This window comes from Medicago truncatula, chromosome 6, assembly GCF_003473485.1.
Source record: "Medicago truncatula cultivar Jemalong A17 chromosome 6, MtrunA17r5.0-ANR, whole genome shotgun sequence".
Lineage (NCBI taxonomy): Eukaryota > Viridiplantae > Streptophyta > Magnoliopsida > Fabales > Fabaceae > Medicago > Medicago truncatula.
Window position 1 is genome coordinate 38,539,945 of NC_053047.1, and position 16,759 is coordinate 38,556,703.

A 16,759-nucleotide genomic window follows, 5' to 3' on the forward strand; every position below is an offset into this window, starting at 1 on the left:
TGATATAGTTTTTGAAAAATCACGGTATGTCATCTTATTAAGATACATCGACCGTGATATCAAACATACACGAAATAGATTTATCTATTGAAGGTTGTTGTTTATTAAACGAAAATTACATGCTTCTGCCTTAAAGGATTTTGTGTACATTTCTTCTAAAAAAAATAGTTAAAAATGTGTTTGAAAATAAGTAATTTACGTGTGTTGGCCGAGTCTGAATTTGCTAACTTTAGAGCAGGAAAGTTATTATAACTTTGTGTCTATCTCTATGCTAGGTATGCAAACAAATTCAATCCGACCAAACCAAACCAACCCGCATCCAAATTTTATGGGGGAAAATTGATTTAACCTGGTGTGGGAAAATCCAGATTTAAAAAATAAAGTTCAAGAGTTTGATACACACTATTAACAATTTTCTCCTCAGTAACATTTTTCTGTAATCTATACATTGTTAAATAACTTAGATTGATGACTAAATTAACATAAGAGATAATAGTTATTTTGATCTTTGAATGTGTGCCGAGTAGTCACAATAGTCCATCAATGTATCGAACTTTCAAAAAAGTCCTTGATATGGACTTCATTAATCAATATAGTCCATGATATTAAAATACTTCATTAATATTGTCATATCAGTACTTCAATATATTTACTTATTGTCATACCAGTCTTAATAAGTACTTTTTTATTGACATTTCAATCCATATATGAAAAGACTTATGGTGGGTATTGAAAGATTATTTTAGCTCCACAGACTATTTTGACTAACAGAGTGTAGAATCAAAGACTATTTTGAAATTTTGATATATTAAAAGACTATTATGACAATTCGTTACGCATTTAGGGACCAACGTGACTATGGATAATCAACTTAACATGATAAAAGAGATAAATATTCTACTCACCACAATCCACAAATTCATAATCCACCATAAGGTAACCTTGAGCATTCCCGGTCCCAAAGCTATCCAGCTTTTGAAACACATCAATATCTAACTTTAGCCCTCCATTGGTGCATGTATCAACAATTCTTACTATTTTAGAGACTATAATCCCATTTTCTTTGTTTGTCACCTGCAATCGACCAACAATTAGTCCATGACTAATTTATTAATCAATAAAGTTCTAGGATATTATCAACAATATCTATGAAGTGAACAATATTTTAAATTTATTTTAAAATATTAAAGTTTAATTTTTTAGCCCAAACAAATATACAACTTTTTTATTTTAATCTCTATAATATTTTACTTTTAGTCCTTCTAAATATATAACTTTTTCTTTTCGTTCCTATTGTCTTGTTTTAGTTCACACAAAATTTATGCGTATTAAATTGATCTTCGTAATATGTAGAATGATTTATTTTAATTAGTTCCTAAGAATAAAATAAATATTAAAAAGATCAATTTTAATATAAACAAATTTGGTAAGGACTAAAAAAATTATGTAATTGAGAGAATAAAACGACAATTGGTAATTTATATTTACAACATCAAACTTGGTAAATTACCAATTTAGTCGTTAGTATCCAATCCAATAGTGTTAGTTATTTCTAATAAATATGAGATCGAAATTTCCCCAAAGTCATTGTTGATTGCTCACATTTATGTTGTTTGTGACTATGTGACCGATTGATCAAAATTAGACTATTTAGATCTCAAGCTTAAGTATTTTTATTTTTTAACAAAAAAAATTAAATTTACTTATGATTAAAGACAGCCACGCAGTCATTTGACTGCGTGAATAAGAATCCAATTTTCTAATTAGACCAGCTGATTTAAGCACAATAGAAAAACAACTCAAGTAATAAAAGCATATGCATACATACATTTAAGCACTTGCCACAAACACCTTTGCCAACAGCATGTCCACAGAAGGCAGCCCAACCAAATTCACTACGCCATGACAATGATTTGTTCCCATCCTGAGCTGCACAAAATACACCAGATGTGTTCAAGTTCCATTTAATTTTATGAGGATTGTATGATTGATATGTAGCCTTCACGTTGTTAGCACTTTGAGCAGATGCAAGTGCTAGAACACAAAATATCAACACCTTATCCAATAGAAAAAGTTGCATCGACATATTATTGATCTTATCTTGGTTTGGAAATTATCAAGAGAAGCCACCACCAAGTGTTGTAATATTGGCTTTTGTTACTAGTCTTTAGTGGTTAGATTCTTGAGTCAATATTGTGGATGAAGTCAAATGTCCAAATAGGATATTAATTTTCAGGATTTTTTTTTTTGAAAGGCTAATATTAAATTTGGTAAGAAAAAATAAGGGATATATACCACTACTTTGGTCCCTCACTTTATAAACAATTTTGACGTATATTAATTATTGTGGATATTTTGTGAAATGTGAAGTATTATTACTGAATTGTTCTTTTTCTTTTTTGGTATTATTGTATTAAAAGGGGCCTAAGCCCGAAAAGAAAAAACTAAACGGGGAGAGACACACCCCTACAATCATCGTCGAATAATCATAATACCATATATTTGTGGAAAAATATATATATCTTTTTTTTCAATAAAGGAAAAAAATATTTATTAAAAAGGGTATATTTGAGAAAAATAATAAATATATTAAGTAATTTCAAATTAGACTAGAATTTTGGAGTATTTTTTTTCCTTCTAAGAGAGCTTGACATAAGAAATATTAAAGGCAACACAATTTTGTTCACATTTTAATTCCGGTTTTGTGGCAATCATGTAGGTAGTGCCGTACTGGTCAACTAAATAACTCCTCGGGATAAATTCGTAAAAACAAATTTGCTGCAGATAACATTTCTTAAGAAATCTTGTCAAAAAAAAAAAAACATTTCTTAAGAAATATTCATTCAATTTAGAATCCTCTACGACGAAAAGATGGAAGAGAATTGAATGTTTTTTTTTTTGGAGGTGAAGATAATTGAACGTTAAAAACAAGAGAGGTAAAATATTTAAGGGTTTGGATTCAAGTGGACTCTTCAATGATATTGATTATAAAGGATTTGATACCTTTAATTATAAGTTTTTAATTTGGGTGTCATTACAATGGTCCGTATGAATAAAAATTTGGTTATGCTAACATATCCCTGGTCATGTTATGGTACATTTTTAATACATAACTTTCATCTATGTGTCGATTATATGTTAGCATTTCTCATGAAAATTTAGATCACCTCAAATAAAAAATTTAGATGTCATTATTATGGGAAAATATTAATATTTTATTAATATTTTCATAACACATTAAGGATATTCATCGATCTCGGCTTACTAATTACTCCCTCCGTCCCTATATATAAGCACTCTTTCCTTCTAATAAAAGGGTGCTTCTATATAAGGACGGAGAAAGTACTTCCAAATAAGATAAAAATATTTTCTAGTATAACATGTTCTCCATTGTAGCATATGCAGCAACAAACTTCTAAAGGTTATAAAGATGATAACATTATAAGAGTTTAATTTACATGATCAATTATTCATGACTTTGCAATATCAAATGTAAAAACTATTTGAGACACTTAAACCCAATAGCTTCACAAGATGATTAAAAGGGTGGAGATTGTTATCATTTGAAGTGGTTATCCACTCTGTTTAAAATATATATAACAATTATACTTACCCTCTCCTTAAATAATAACTATACTTACTCTGTTTAAGACTTAGAAGACTCTGATATTGACCTAGTAGGAGAAGAAAGCAACGGTTTGGGTGGTATTTCAAGTGAATTCATGTTAACTTCTAACATTTCAATAACTTTACTCATTGTAGGTCTATCACTTGGAAATGTTTGAATGCACCATAAACCCACAATAGTCATTCTCCTTGCAATCTCATCTTCTTCTGTATCCATAACCCCATCAGGTCTCAGATTAGTGCCAAGCTCTAGCCTATTGTATACCCAATGTGGAAAGTATATCTCACTAGTGTGACTTGCATCAGCAATGATGTTTTTCCTCCCTCCAACCATTTCTAGCAACATCATTCCATAACTATAAACATCAGATTTGTGTGAAACTCCTCCAAAATGTCTATTCCACACTTCTGGAGCTACATATCCCATTGTCCCTCTTTGATCTGACATTGAAATAATGCTCTCTTGTTTTGGACAGAGTTTTGCAAGTCCAAAATCTGAAATCTTTGGACATAAGTTTTCATCTAAAAGAATGTTATGTGGTTTTATGTCAAAATGTAAAATTCGAGTGGTACATCCTCTATGCAAGTACTCTAGCCCACGAGCTATCCCTTTTGCAATTTGATACAAATTCTCCCAACTCAAAGATGCAATTGTTTCAGGTCCCTTATTGTAAATAAATTTGTCAAGTGAACCATTGGACATAAATTCATATATGAGTGCTTTTTTTGTGCCTTCAAAACAAAATCCAAGAAGGGTAACAACGTTAACATGTGAGGTTCTAGTAATACTGGAAACCTCATTAATAAATTCTTCACCGTTTCCTTTGGATGAATTCAATATCTTTATAGCGACATGACAACCATTGAATAACTTTCCTTTGTACACAACACCAAAACCACCTTGACCAAGTTTAACCTTGAAAGAGTCTGTCATTTTCTTTATTTCTGAATATTTATATCTTTTCTGCAATAGAGCTCCATGATCTTTTAAAAATGCTTCAATATTTGTATCATTCTTAGTTCTAAACTGAAGCTTTCCTTGCCGTATTAATAATTTGCTTCTAAGACAATAGATAATGGTGCACAATAACAATACGGCCATAACTGCAGTTACAACACCTGTTTATGAGGAGAATTGATTAATTATATGGGCCGATGGAAGAAACATGACTGAATAAATAAAAGTTATATTCTTTTTTCTTATATAGTTATTTGACGTGAGTTTAGCCGAGTTGGTAGGGATAATGTATAATGAACCTTGCTGCTGACACATTGAAGAGGGCTAAGACACACCAGTAAATTACTGAAATGCCCCCTTAGCAGTTAACTGCCGAGGAATTTGAAATCCGGCTGCAGTTAACTGTCGAGGAAAACATCGGTAGTTAACTGCCGAGGAATATGTTTCATCTGATGAAACAGCCATCTGCTCCCCCTACACACTATTTCATCATCAACTTCATTTTCCCTACCATTCAATCCCCAAATCCAATATTATTATTTTTTATCAAATATTGATCCAAAATCATTCAAGCATCAAGCATAGGAGGTATCAACACACTTTTGACGTAAAAAAAAGATATTGAGCATTTTAATCCGTTCATTTTTTGAGTTTGTTATGGGTATCTACGTCAGTTACGTAGAACTCTGTCATGAGAATCCTCGGCGGTTAACTGCCGAGGAAAACTTCGGTAGTTTGGTGCCGAGGAAAACCAAGGTAGTAAGGTGCCGAGGAACTCTTGTGAAAAATTATCACAACGAAAAAATGGCAGCTATTGCCATTTTTTCCTATTTTTTTTGTTTTTTTTGTTTTAATTCATTATGGCATTGATGTTTATGCATTAGTTAGTTGTTAATTTATATTTATGTGTTGTTTAATTATAGTAATGGTAGAGAACGCGGAAGATGTTCTGGGAGAGACAAAACATAATTTTGTCGAAATTTCCGGAGATGTCAAACCGCCTAGGGTTGAAGCGAAGCCAAACATTGATGGAGCTTCCGTCCATGTTGAAGCTTCAAAGTATGTTGGCGGTTCCAGTGTCCTCCCACCCGTAGCCCACGAGGTCGACACGGCTAAGTTTTTTTTCAGACGACGTTAAGTCGAAAGATAGAGATGAATTGCTTGAGTGGGCGCGTCGTCAAGCAAATAAGGCGGGATTTACAATTGTTACACACAGATCAAGCTTGATCAATCCAATGTTCCGCCTAGTGTGTGAAAATGTGGGTGGTTGTTCATGATTAGTGGATATCAAAGTAAGGTAACAAAGGAATGAGGATTGAACATTCTTAATGGAGTTCACAACCATGCGATGGAGCCGACTTTAGAAGGACACATTCTTGCCGGTAGATTAAAGGAGAATGACAAGAAGATTGTACGTGACTTGATCAAGAGCAAGATGCTTCCAAGAAATATTTTTATACATTTGAAGAACAAAAGACCACATTGCATGACAAATATGAAGCAAGTGTACAATGAACGTCAACAAATATGGAAGGCAAATAGAGGTGACAAGAAGCCGTTGCAATATCTAATCTCGAAGTTGGAGGAGCACAACTATACTTATTACTCAAGAACACAAAGTGAAAGTACTACAATCGAAGATATCTTTTGGGCTCATACAACATCCGTTAAGTTGTTTAACAATTTTCCAACGGTTTTGGTTATGGACTCCACCTACAAAACCAACATGTACAGGATGCCAATGTTTGAGGTAGTTGGGATCACTTCGACCGATTTGACATATTCGGTTGGGTTTGGATTTGTGACACATGAGAAAGAGGAAAACTTTGTTTGGGTTTTAAAAATGTTTGGTAAACTTCTTTCGTCAAAGATGAATATGCCTAAGGTGATTGTTACCGACAGGGATATGTCTTTGATGAAAGTGGTTGCAAATGTTTTCCCCGAAAGTTATGCAATGAATTGCTACTTTGATGTGCAAGCAAATGTTAAACAAAGGTGCGTCTTAGATTGCAAATATCCTTTGGGAAAAAAGGATGGGAAAGAGGTGAGTAATCGCGATGTTGTCAAGAAGATATTGAGGGCATGGAAAGCTATAGTTGAATCGCCCACTCGACAGTTATATGCAAATGCATTAGTGGAGTTCCAAGATTCATGTAGTGATTTTCCAATTTTCAAAAAATATGTCATGACCACCTTGAATGAAGTGAAGGACAAAATTGTGAGGGCATGGACAGACCATGTGTTGCATCTTGGTTGCAGGACCACCAAGAGGGTCGAATCAGCTCACGATTTATTGAAGAAATATTTGGACAATAGTGTGGGTGATTTGGGTACTTGTTGGGAGAAAATACATGACATGTTGTTGCTTCAGTTCATTGCTATACAAACAACCTTTGGTCAGAGCGTTAGCGTGTTGGAACATAGATTCAAATATGTCACTTTGTACTCGGGGATAGGTGGTCATGTGTCTAGATATGCTTTGGACAACATTGCTTTGGAAGAGACACATTGTAGGAAAACATTGTGCATGTACAATGACATTTGAGGTTGTGTTCAAAGGACTTCTTACGGGTTACCATGTCCATGCGAAATTGCTACTAAGCTCCTTGAAGAGAAGCCAATTTTATTGATGAGATATACCACCATTGGCTTAAGTTACGTATGGGTGAAGAAAGTAACGAAGTTGGTTTTTGTGTCGAGGTTGAGTTGAAGGCTATTGTAGAACATCTAAAGAAACTCCCTTTCCAAATGAAGGTTGAGGTCAAAGAGGGTTTACGGCAGTTGACATTTCCTGAAACCACCATGATGTCTCCACCACCACGAAAAGTACCAACCAAGGGAGCAAAGAAAAAAGTCGACATTGCGAGGTCTAAAGGAAAAATTACATCGACTAGTCGGATCCCTTCTTCGTGGGAGGTTGTTGATTCCAAAAATCCGGATAGCCAACCGTCACCATCACCAACAACATCATCAAACAAAAGGAAAAAAGGTGCTCGTCTTGGTAAAACATCACTTTCCCCACTTCCACCACCTACTCGGTATCCAAAGCCTAAGGCTATCCCGGTTATGAGTCCTATTGATTATATGCCACGCTTCATGCTTCCATTTATTGAAAAAGTGGTGGATGTTATCGACGATGGACATTGTGGATTCCGGACTATAGCCCAGTTCATGGGATTGACCGAAAAAAATCATCTCATGCTCCGTACACACCTTATTCAAGAGTTGAAAGATCATAGAGGTGATTATGTTGAAGTATTTGCGGATGAGGATCGTTATAACTACATTTTAAATGGCTTACATCCTCCCGCAAATACGAAAAGTTGTGCACATCTTGTTAATAAGTGGTTGACTTTTCCGGACATGGGACACATTGTTGCTAACTATTACAAAATGTGTGTGGTCGTGTTGACAAATCTTGAAGTTGGAAACTCGGAATCTTTTTTCCCACTAAGAGGGCCACCACCGCCGGGTAATCAAAAAGCTCCCATCTTGTGCCTTGGGGCAATTCCGAATCATTTCGTGCTTATTTATTTGAAGAATGGTTGTCCACTACCTCCATCATCTACGGAGTGGCACAATCAAAAGAAATAAGATGAGGTGACGTGGGAAGATGAGTATTTGGATTAACATGAGTTGTTTCGAAAGCTCATGGCTATTGAAAGTGGAAACAAATTGTCGAAACTAGAAAAGAAGTCAAACAAAGCGGCGCCTATTTTGTTGGACACTCCCGAAAAACCAAAGCAACAATTTGAAGTTATTCCGGAAGATGAGGAAGATTCTATGTCACTTGATCTTCTCCAATCACTTGCCTTTTAATGAGTGATTTTTTTGTCGGTGTTAGTCCTTTTTTTTGGTAGAAATTACAACGACGTATATTTTGGGGTCGAAATTGTAACGCCAATTTTTTATGGCCAATATATAACTAACATTATGTAATTTATATCGATATATCGATATATATATATATATATATACTACCTCCGTCCCTAATTATAGGACCCTTTTGAAAAAATAACGGGAATTAAGATAGTCGATATTTGTATTAAATATGTTTGTAATTACTATTGTTTTTACAATTTTATCCTTTAAGAGAGAGTTGGTTTATGTTTTCAACATGTTATTTATTGTTGATTGAAGAAAAAGATGTATAATAAATAGGGGCATGTATGTAAAGAAATAATTAATGTAGTTGGAAATAGCAAAGGGGTCTTATAAAAAGGGACAAATTTTTTTTTCAAAAGGGTCTTATAAATAGGGACGGAGGTAGTATATGATAATATGACTTTTATGTGGTGAAACTAGTGCAATACTTGTTTATAGCTTATTAATGTTTACACATTTGAATTATTCGTTATTACATTCCATTTAATTTTGTTCTAATCTATGATTCTTTTCTTAAAGCTTTTTTCAAGTGAGACATGTCTGAGGTTGGACAAATTGAAGGGCGTGTTAGGTACTCCGCGTTTAAAACGACGGTTAAGGTTATGATAACGTCGACGGACTCTCTTCACGATTTGAAGGCACAACTTAACAATTATTTTGAGCATCTTGGTGAAAATCAATATACACGTCACTTGTTTGGTCAAATGCCATGCATAGACCTAGGAGAAGATAGAGATGAATACGCTTGGAAAACGGCAAGCTATATGCCTTGGCTTATTCGCGACGATAGCGACGTCGGATTTATGTTTTAGAATATGGTGGAAGATAATATATTATATATGTATGTTTGATCGATATGCAATTGCGTTGAATGTATGTAGGGATTTAATTTAATGATGTGTAATGAGTTGTTTAATTATGGACACTTTGTAACGTTTTGATGAATTTCAAACGTTTGTGTAATTGGAACCAAATGTCGGTTTGATTTAATTATGGACAATTGTAAAAGATATTGTATTTACCTTGTTTATGTCCGAGTTTCAATGTTGTATGAATTATTTTGCCTTTGGAAATGCTCTGGATTAATTATAGGTAAAAACTGGGCGAAAAATGGCTTGGAAATATTTAGAATTATGCAGAACCCACAGTCTGCATAATTTGTTTTCCTTGGCAGTTAACTGCAGCCGGATTTCAAAAATTTCGACAGTTAACTGCCGAGGAGGCAAAAACGTAAAATACTCGTGTGCAACAGCCAAATCAAATGTAGGAACAACAACTCTCATGCATAATATATGTTAGAATTCACATACATTAATGTCACCAAAAAACATGCTAAAATATTAATGTCACCAAAGACATGCTAAAATATAAATAATCATTTTCTTTATGTTAAAAAATTGAAGACTCGTGATTTAAGATTGATTATCTAGTATTTTTTTTATTTTTTTATTTTTGTTTCAAAATGTCTATAAGTGAAACTCACACACACTCATTGGTATATAATGCATATCAAATCTGCCTACAATTTTTTATCCTCCTATCTATACATGCGGAATTGACTATCTAATAACTAGTTGGTTTATAAATGTATTAATTAAATATTAACAATAACAATTAAAGTGAAGTTTGATATATTACCTATAATGACTTTCCTTTTCCAGTTAGAGTGATTACCTGAAAACAATCATATGCATAAACATCAAGAGAAGTTGGTATATATATTCTGCTTTAATAATTTTATAGACACAGTCTCAGATTATAAAATTTATGATCAAAGAAGCAGAAGGGTGAATGACATACCAGTTGGTGATGGTGATCGTGTCGGAGATAATGTAATTGATCTACTGTTATTGGCCTTGTGATCACAACGTGTACCATTACTGCAAACTATATATAATACATTTTTTGTTCACCATTAGTAACAGTACATGCTGATAAAAAAAATAAAAAATAAATCTTTATACACATCAATACCCTAAAAAAGTACAGAAAAATTATATGTATTTTTTTTTTAAGGAAGAAAAATTATTGTTGGGAAATGCCTGCATAATTTCCCTCCTCTCTGAACTCAAAATAGGCACTTTAGCGGAAACATAAAATGACACACAACAAAATTTTAATGTGGAAAACCTTCTCAATGTGAGTAAGAAAAAAACCACGGGATCCGTAGGCCTCTTAAATCTCCACTATAATAATAATGGGAATACAAATCTTCACCCTCAGATGGACCTAACTACGTATCTAAATTTATAGATACAACTCTCACAAATTGGCTTACTATATTTTTCTCTCACACTCTTACGAGGAACTCTCTATTTTTCTCTCAACTCCCGAGGATTGTGTTGTGTTGTGGTGTGATTGCTTTGCTGAAGCTCTTCTCTATTTATAGAGAGATTTGAACCACAAACATTGAATGCTTGGTTCTCACATTCAACCACTATACTCAACCGTCCTTGACTTTTGAACTACCATCTGCCGTGCTTTCAAATTGCTTCTGACACAAATTGAAGTTAAGCACCGCAAGCTACTTTCTATAGGCATGTAGGAGAAGAAATTTCAACATCTCTCATAGTGCCTTACTATAGCTGGAACCCATGAGTTATATGTATTTCAAAGATATATACACGTAAATACCCTAAAAAAGTGAGTACTTTTCGGGACCATACTAGAATTACTCTATAAATAGAGTAGTAAATTAGTAATCATCACAGCGGTAACTTAATCAAAATCAACACAGAAAGAATTCGCACCACTATATTAGCGGTACCATTAAAGAATATTAATCCCTGCGACCCTTTTGAGATATTGTCACATTTTCCACCTTTTGTGCTGCAATCTACTTGCCAAATTTTTACATTAGTATGTGTATGCTTATAAAAGAAAATTTTGCAAACATTTTGCAGTGCCATTTTGAAGTGGTTTGGTTCATCGTGTTTATCATCAAATTTGTAACATACTTCCACAGTTCCTAATCTTAAGTACACTTCAAGAAAAGAAAAAAAAACATCACTTGTACAAATTACTAAATAAATTTGTTATTTTTTTTCTTCAAAAATATACCTCTAATTAATATTATTAACTTGTTTTAAAATATGAAAAGTCAAATTTAATACACATACAAACAAATAACAATTTAGTAATATTGACATATAAAATAGACACATTAATTATGTTCACAATTATTTAAAGAAATGCGAAAAATACAAAGATATCTTATATATAGAGACGAAGAGAGTATGTTTGTCACTTTTGTGGTCTATAAACAAATAAATTGGTGAGGGACCATTTTCATAATTTTTGTTTTAAAGGAATATTATCAAAGTTAGATTGTAAAAATAGAATTTTTTTTAAGATTAAATAATATTAAGCGAATATTGGCGAGGGACCATTTTCATCCTCTACCATTTAAGCGAATTTTAGTTTAACCCCTATAAAAAAAAGTTGGAAATTTCCCACAGACAATGATTGTGGATAATAATGTGAATTTCATAAAAATCATAAAGTGAATACTGCTCGTGACCATACTAGAATTACTTTATAAATAGAGTAGTAATTAACACATTAATAACTTAAACTTACTCACTTGCTCAAAAAACAAAAAAAAAAAATTTAAACTTACTCAAATTAGTTAGGCTAATGGTAATCTAAATCTAAGTCAACGGGGCTGGTTCTAAGACTTTTAGTGCCCTAGACGAAATTAATAATACCCTTTTAATTATTTGAGTGTTTTTTCTCTTGCATTTTTTATTGCAAAAGATTCATTCATGATCAAAGTTATTTAAAAACATATTTTCAATATAATTAATTAAAAGGATTTAAAATTAAATATATCTATATAGTACTGACTACAACATTAATATAATAATTTGAATGTCCTTACGAAAATGGTGCCCTAGGCTCCCGCCCACCCTGAAAATTAGTGAATTTTTTTTTTCTGACCCTCTTTTCGAAAAAAAATTCCAGTTTGACCCCCTATTGAAAACAATTTTCAAAATGACCCACTTTTGGTTTTTTTTTTTTTTTTTGTCTTATTTGCCGTTCCCGCCATTTGAAACGGCGGAACTGGCCGCCGGTCTGACAGCCGTCGCGTTAGACTGCACTCTTTTTTTTTATTATTATTATTTTTTGGTCATTCCCGCCATTTCAAATGGCGGGACTCATTATTTTTTATTTTTTTTCTTTTTTTTACATTAAAAGTATAGTAATGATAAATAATATTGATAAATAAAAATATAGTAATGATAATGATGATATATTTAATTTAAAAACAATAATTATTTTATTCATTCGAATTCCAGTGATCGTCGGTAGGCAGAGTGTAACGCCCGTTTCAAATTATTTAATTATTTAATTGAGTCTAGAAGTTATTTAGATGAGTTTATATTATATTTATATGATATATGTGTGATTTAAGAGGTTTTATATGATTGAGGTGATTTTATGTGATTTATGAGGAGTTGGTACTTATTTTATTGTTTAATAAAATAAGATTTGAAAAATAAATAAAATATTGAGTTTGGGGGTTGTTTTGAGATTTTAGAGAGTTTTGGGGGAGAAAGAGAAATAAGATAAGATAATTAGAGGAGATATAAATAGAGAAAACCTAATTTTAGAGAAACACATTGTACGTGAAAACTTTTGAAAAAGGGAGAAAAGTCAAGAGAAGAGCAAGAGAGACCTAGGGCTGCGATTTTCATCTAACAAGGTAAGGGTGAGACTAACTCTGCAATTTCATTAAGTATATGATGCAATGATTAGGTTTAACATGAATTAGGATGAGTTTTAGAGGAATTGAGAATTAAGTCAAAATTGGAGAATTAATGATCAAACGGTGAAAAATTGTTAAATTGATGTAGAAACTGTCCCTAGACCTTAGATAATGTGTAGGATGAATTCTGGAATTAATGTTAGGCTTAAAACCATGAGAATTAGTGATTTTTGGTGAAAACTGCACTTCTGCCCGTAGCGACATTCATCGCTCACCTTTGCGAGCTATGAACCTCGCCTCGCGAGTGATGAAGATTCATTGCTCACCTCGCGAGCCATTTCCCCTCGCCTCGCGAGTTGCGCGATGCAGCTCGCCACAGCGAGCAAACATACTCGCCATAGCGAGCTAGACCAGAGAGCATGCAAGATTCTGTATTTTTGACTTTTGAGATGACCCTTAGATGCTTTTGAGTGCCTGAATAAGTCTAATAACGATTGGGAAAGAATGTAGAATGAGATTGAACCTGGAAAGATCAGAAAACGAATTCCTTGGGAATGAACCTGTACTCTCCATGGCGAGCAGAGGCTCTCGCCTCGCGAGCTACCCCTTTACAACATGCCTTGTTAGGTTAAATGCGGTCCTTGTCGCACGAGTTGTTGTGAGATGATTTTAGATGTTAAGAACTAAGTTGCCTAGCTTGCTGTTGATGTTCCAGTGAGTCTAAATTTTTTAATCCGATGATGTTGTTGATGTTATATAAATGTATAAACATTGCATGATTTATGTTGATGATATGAAGTTGATGAATTGCATTCGATATTGTTATATCACGATGACTTGCATACTGTTTAGTTGCTGTTTTGTTATTTAACTAAGTTGCATGAGTCAATCCAAGTTGATGATGATGATGTTCCAAATTATTGGACTATTTACGAAGTTGTTTAAGATGTTTAAGATGTCGAGTCCATGCATTAGCATACATATGTTGGGGGCTTACTGCTCCGGAGCTTTGTACTCACCACGATGGAGCTTTAGCTCAACCACGATGGGGGCTTACGCCTGACAGTATATTAATACTATTACGATGAACTGGTACCACATGCATATAAGAGGTCTAAGTTGCATAGTCGCATTTGTCGAGTCTAAGATGATAAGATTGTGATTGTTTCTTGAATTATTAAGAAGTGTTAAATGATATATTTTTGGTAAGATGATGATTTAAGTTGTTAAATGTAATTATTGAATTATATGCTTAATGTTATTGTTTTGTGAAATCTCACCCCTTCTGCTTGGAAATGTTGCTCTTCGTATGAGTAACTTGTAGGTAATCAGGATTAGGTTACTGGTGTTGGTGTCGTGAGTGACTTGTTCCTCACTGAGTCCTTAGGTTGCTCTGATACGTAACGGGATGGGATACTTTATGACTATTTTCCATTTCTTTACGTATTGATTATGATGTTTATGAATAAGATGTTTGACTGAACTTATTAGATGTTTTATGAGGCCTGCGTGCCAAGACTTATATTTATGACGATTTAATCCGCTACTATTATGTTAAAGATTTATGATGTTGGATAATTTGTTAATTATCTTATTTGTGATTTTTAAGAAGTGTAATATCCCGTATTTGATGGATACTCTGATATTTGTTTATGAAATTTTTAAGTTGGGAAAACGAGCTGGTGTTACACAGAGCATCATATGCATCAACATCAACGTTACGCATATGCAGCGGGGGACAATAAGCAGCTCTGATCGGCACTGCCTGTAGCGGTGGTTGTGTTGTGTGCCAGCCATAATGTTCCTCCAAATATCTTCTTCATTTCTGTTTTCATGTTCGTCTTCTTCATCTGCATCATGCTGAAGTGCCTCGTCTTCATCACTTTCACTACTAGCTTCTTCTTCTTGATCTTGAATGGTGTCTGGGATGTCTTCTAGGCGGGTTTGTGTTTCTGGTTGTGTTTGTGGTGGTGGTTGTGAAGATGAGGGTTCAAATTCATACTGTGTTTGTGAAAACGGTTGGGTGTACGGTAATTGTTGTGATGAAGAAGGGGGGTCAAACTCATATTGTGTTTGTGAGAACAACTGCGTGTACGGTAATTGTTGTGATGAAGATGGGTGTTCAAACTCATATTGTGTTTGTGAAAACAATGGAGGTGTTTGACACGGTTGTGGTGTTTGATGATGTTGTGAAATCTCCCGATTTTCAATCGTAACCGATAACTCAATGGAACCGACCACATTAAAATATTTGTGAGTGGCAAATATTTGACCAAACCTTTAACCCATCCACCAACTACAACTACAACCAAACTTACCAATCACCGCCACAACCCACAAACCATATCTTACATAACACCCCAATCCCATATCCAAGCTATTCTTAACAAAGTCATCATGGAGAAAGCTCTCGAACATCAAACTATTCATTTGATGACTACAATCCAACTCAATACACCACACAAACCAGTTATGCAGACCAATCACAATACTCCTCGTTCAACCTACCAACCCCTCTACAGTTTGTCAACTATCCCCAAACAAGCTACGCACCTCAATGGCCAAATTCACAAACTAATACCATAGAAAGTCTGGCAGCAGGGTTTAATGACGATGACTTCGTTAATGAAATCTGGACCAACTCAGCTTCACAAGTGCAAAATGAAGTCGCTATGGAAACTAATGATGATGTTGAAATTCTTGACGAGGATGTGGAACAGGAAGAGCACGAGGAAGAGGAAGAGGAAGAGCAAGAGCAAAACCAACGACCCGTACGAAATAAAAAAGATAAATTATGTGCTACGGGAGGTCATAGTTTACATTGGCGTAATTGGTTTCCGTGGAGAAAGTTGTTTTTGTTTTTGTTTTTATCTCTTATGAATAAAATAATTAGTGTTTTTAAATTAAATATATCATCATTATCATTACTATATTTTTATTTATCAATATTATTTATCATTACTATACTTTTAATGTAAAAAAAAAGAAAAAACGAAAATAAAATAAAATAATGAGTCCCGCCATTTGAAATGGCGGGAATGACCAAAAAATAATAATAAAAAAAGAGTGCAGTCTGACGCGGTGGTCAGTCCCGCCATTTCAGATAGCGGGAACGGCGAATAAGACAAAAAAAAAAAAAAAACTAAAGGGGTCAGACTGGAATTTTTTTCCGAAAAGAGGGTCAGAAAAAAAAAATCAAAATTAGTAGAAGGGTGAAGTACATACCAGTAGCAGGAGCAGGTGAAGTAGTGGCAGTTGGTGCTGGTTCTTGTACCGGTGATGGAACGGGGGCCGTAGGAGAAGAGGTAGGTAAAACATAAACTTCATCAACGAAAATCGACAGTTTCTGACCAGCAGAACAGTGACCAGGAAAGGTACATATGAAATATTGTTGCCCTACAGTGCTGAGATTGAAAAACACCTTAGCTGGAGGCTTTGTCATAACCGCAAGTGCGTTGGTTCCATTGCAACTATCGAAATCTGATTTTGTTACCCATGCAACGGCGTGTGCATTCAATTGATAGTTGAATACTGTTCGCTAAAAGAAATTAATTAAAATAATCTGATTTATAGTTATTAAT

At 33.9% G+C, this 16,759-nt stretch overlaps 1 protein-coding gene across 6 annotated transcripts in view; it reads right to left on the reverse strand.

Annotated features, from left to right (window-relative positions):
• LOC25496829 (LEAF RUST 10 DISEASE-RESISTANCE LOCUS RECEPTOR-LIKE PROTEIN KINASE-like 2.5) overlaps positions 1 to 16,759 on the reverse strand; it is a 28,281-nt gene that overhangs the window by 11,196 nt on the left and 326 nt on the right. For 3 of the 6 annotated variants that reach the window (XM_039835312.1, XM_024786247.2, XM_039826552.1), the window contains exons 2-6: positions 16,404 to 16,709; positions 10,271 to 10,357; positions 10,109 to 10,144; positions 1,829 to 1,929; positions 906 to 1,074 (exon numbers count right to left, since the gene is read on the reverse strand). In XM_039835312.1, the coding sequence (XP_039691246.1) occupies positions 906 to 1,074; positions 1,829 to 1,929; positions 10,109 to 10,144; positions 10,271 to 10,357; positions 16,404 to 16,709 (699 nt within the window). Of the gene's footprint in view, positions 1 to 905; positions 1,075 to 1,828; positions 1,930 to 3,641; positions 4,747 to 10,108; positions 10,145 to 10,270; positions 10,358 to 10,600; positions 10,827 to 16,403; positions 16,710 to 16,759 lie in introns of those variants that run through there. The other 3 variants (XR_005646741.1, XM_013597536.3, XM_013597534.3) reach the window with 3 other exon arrangements.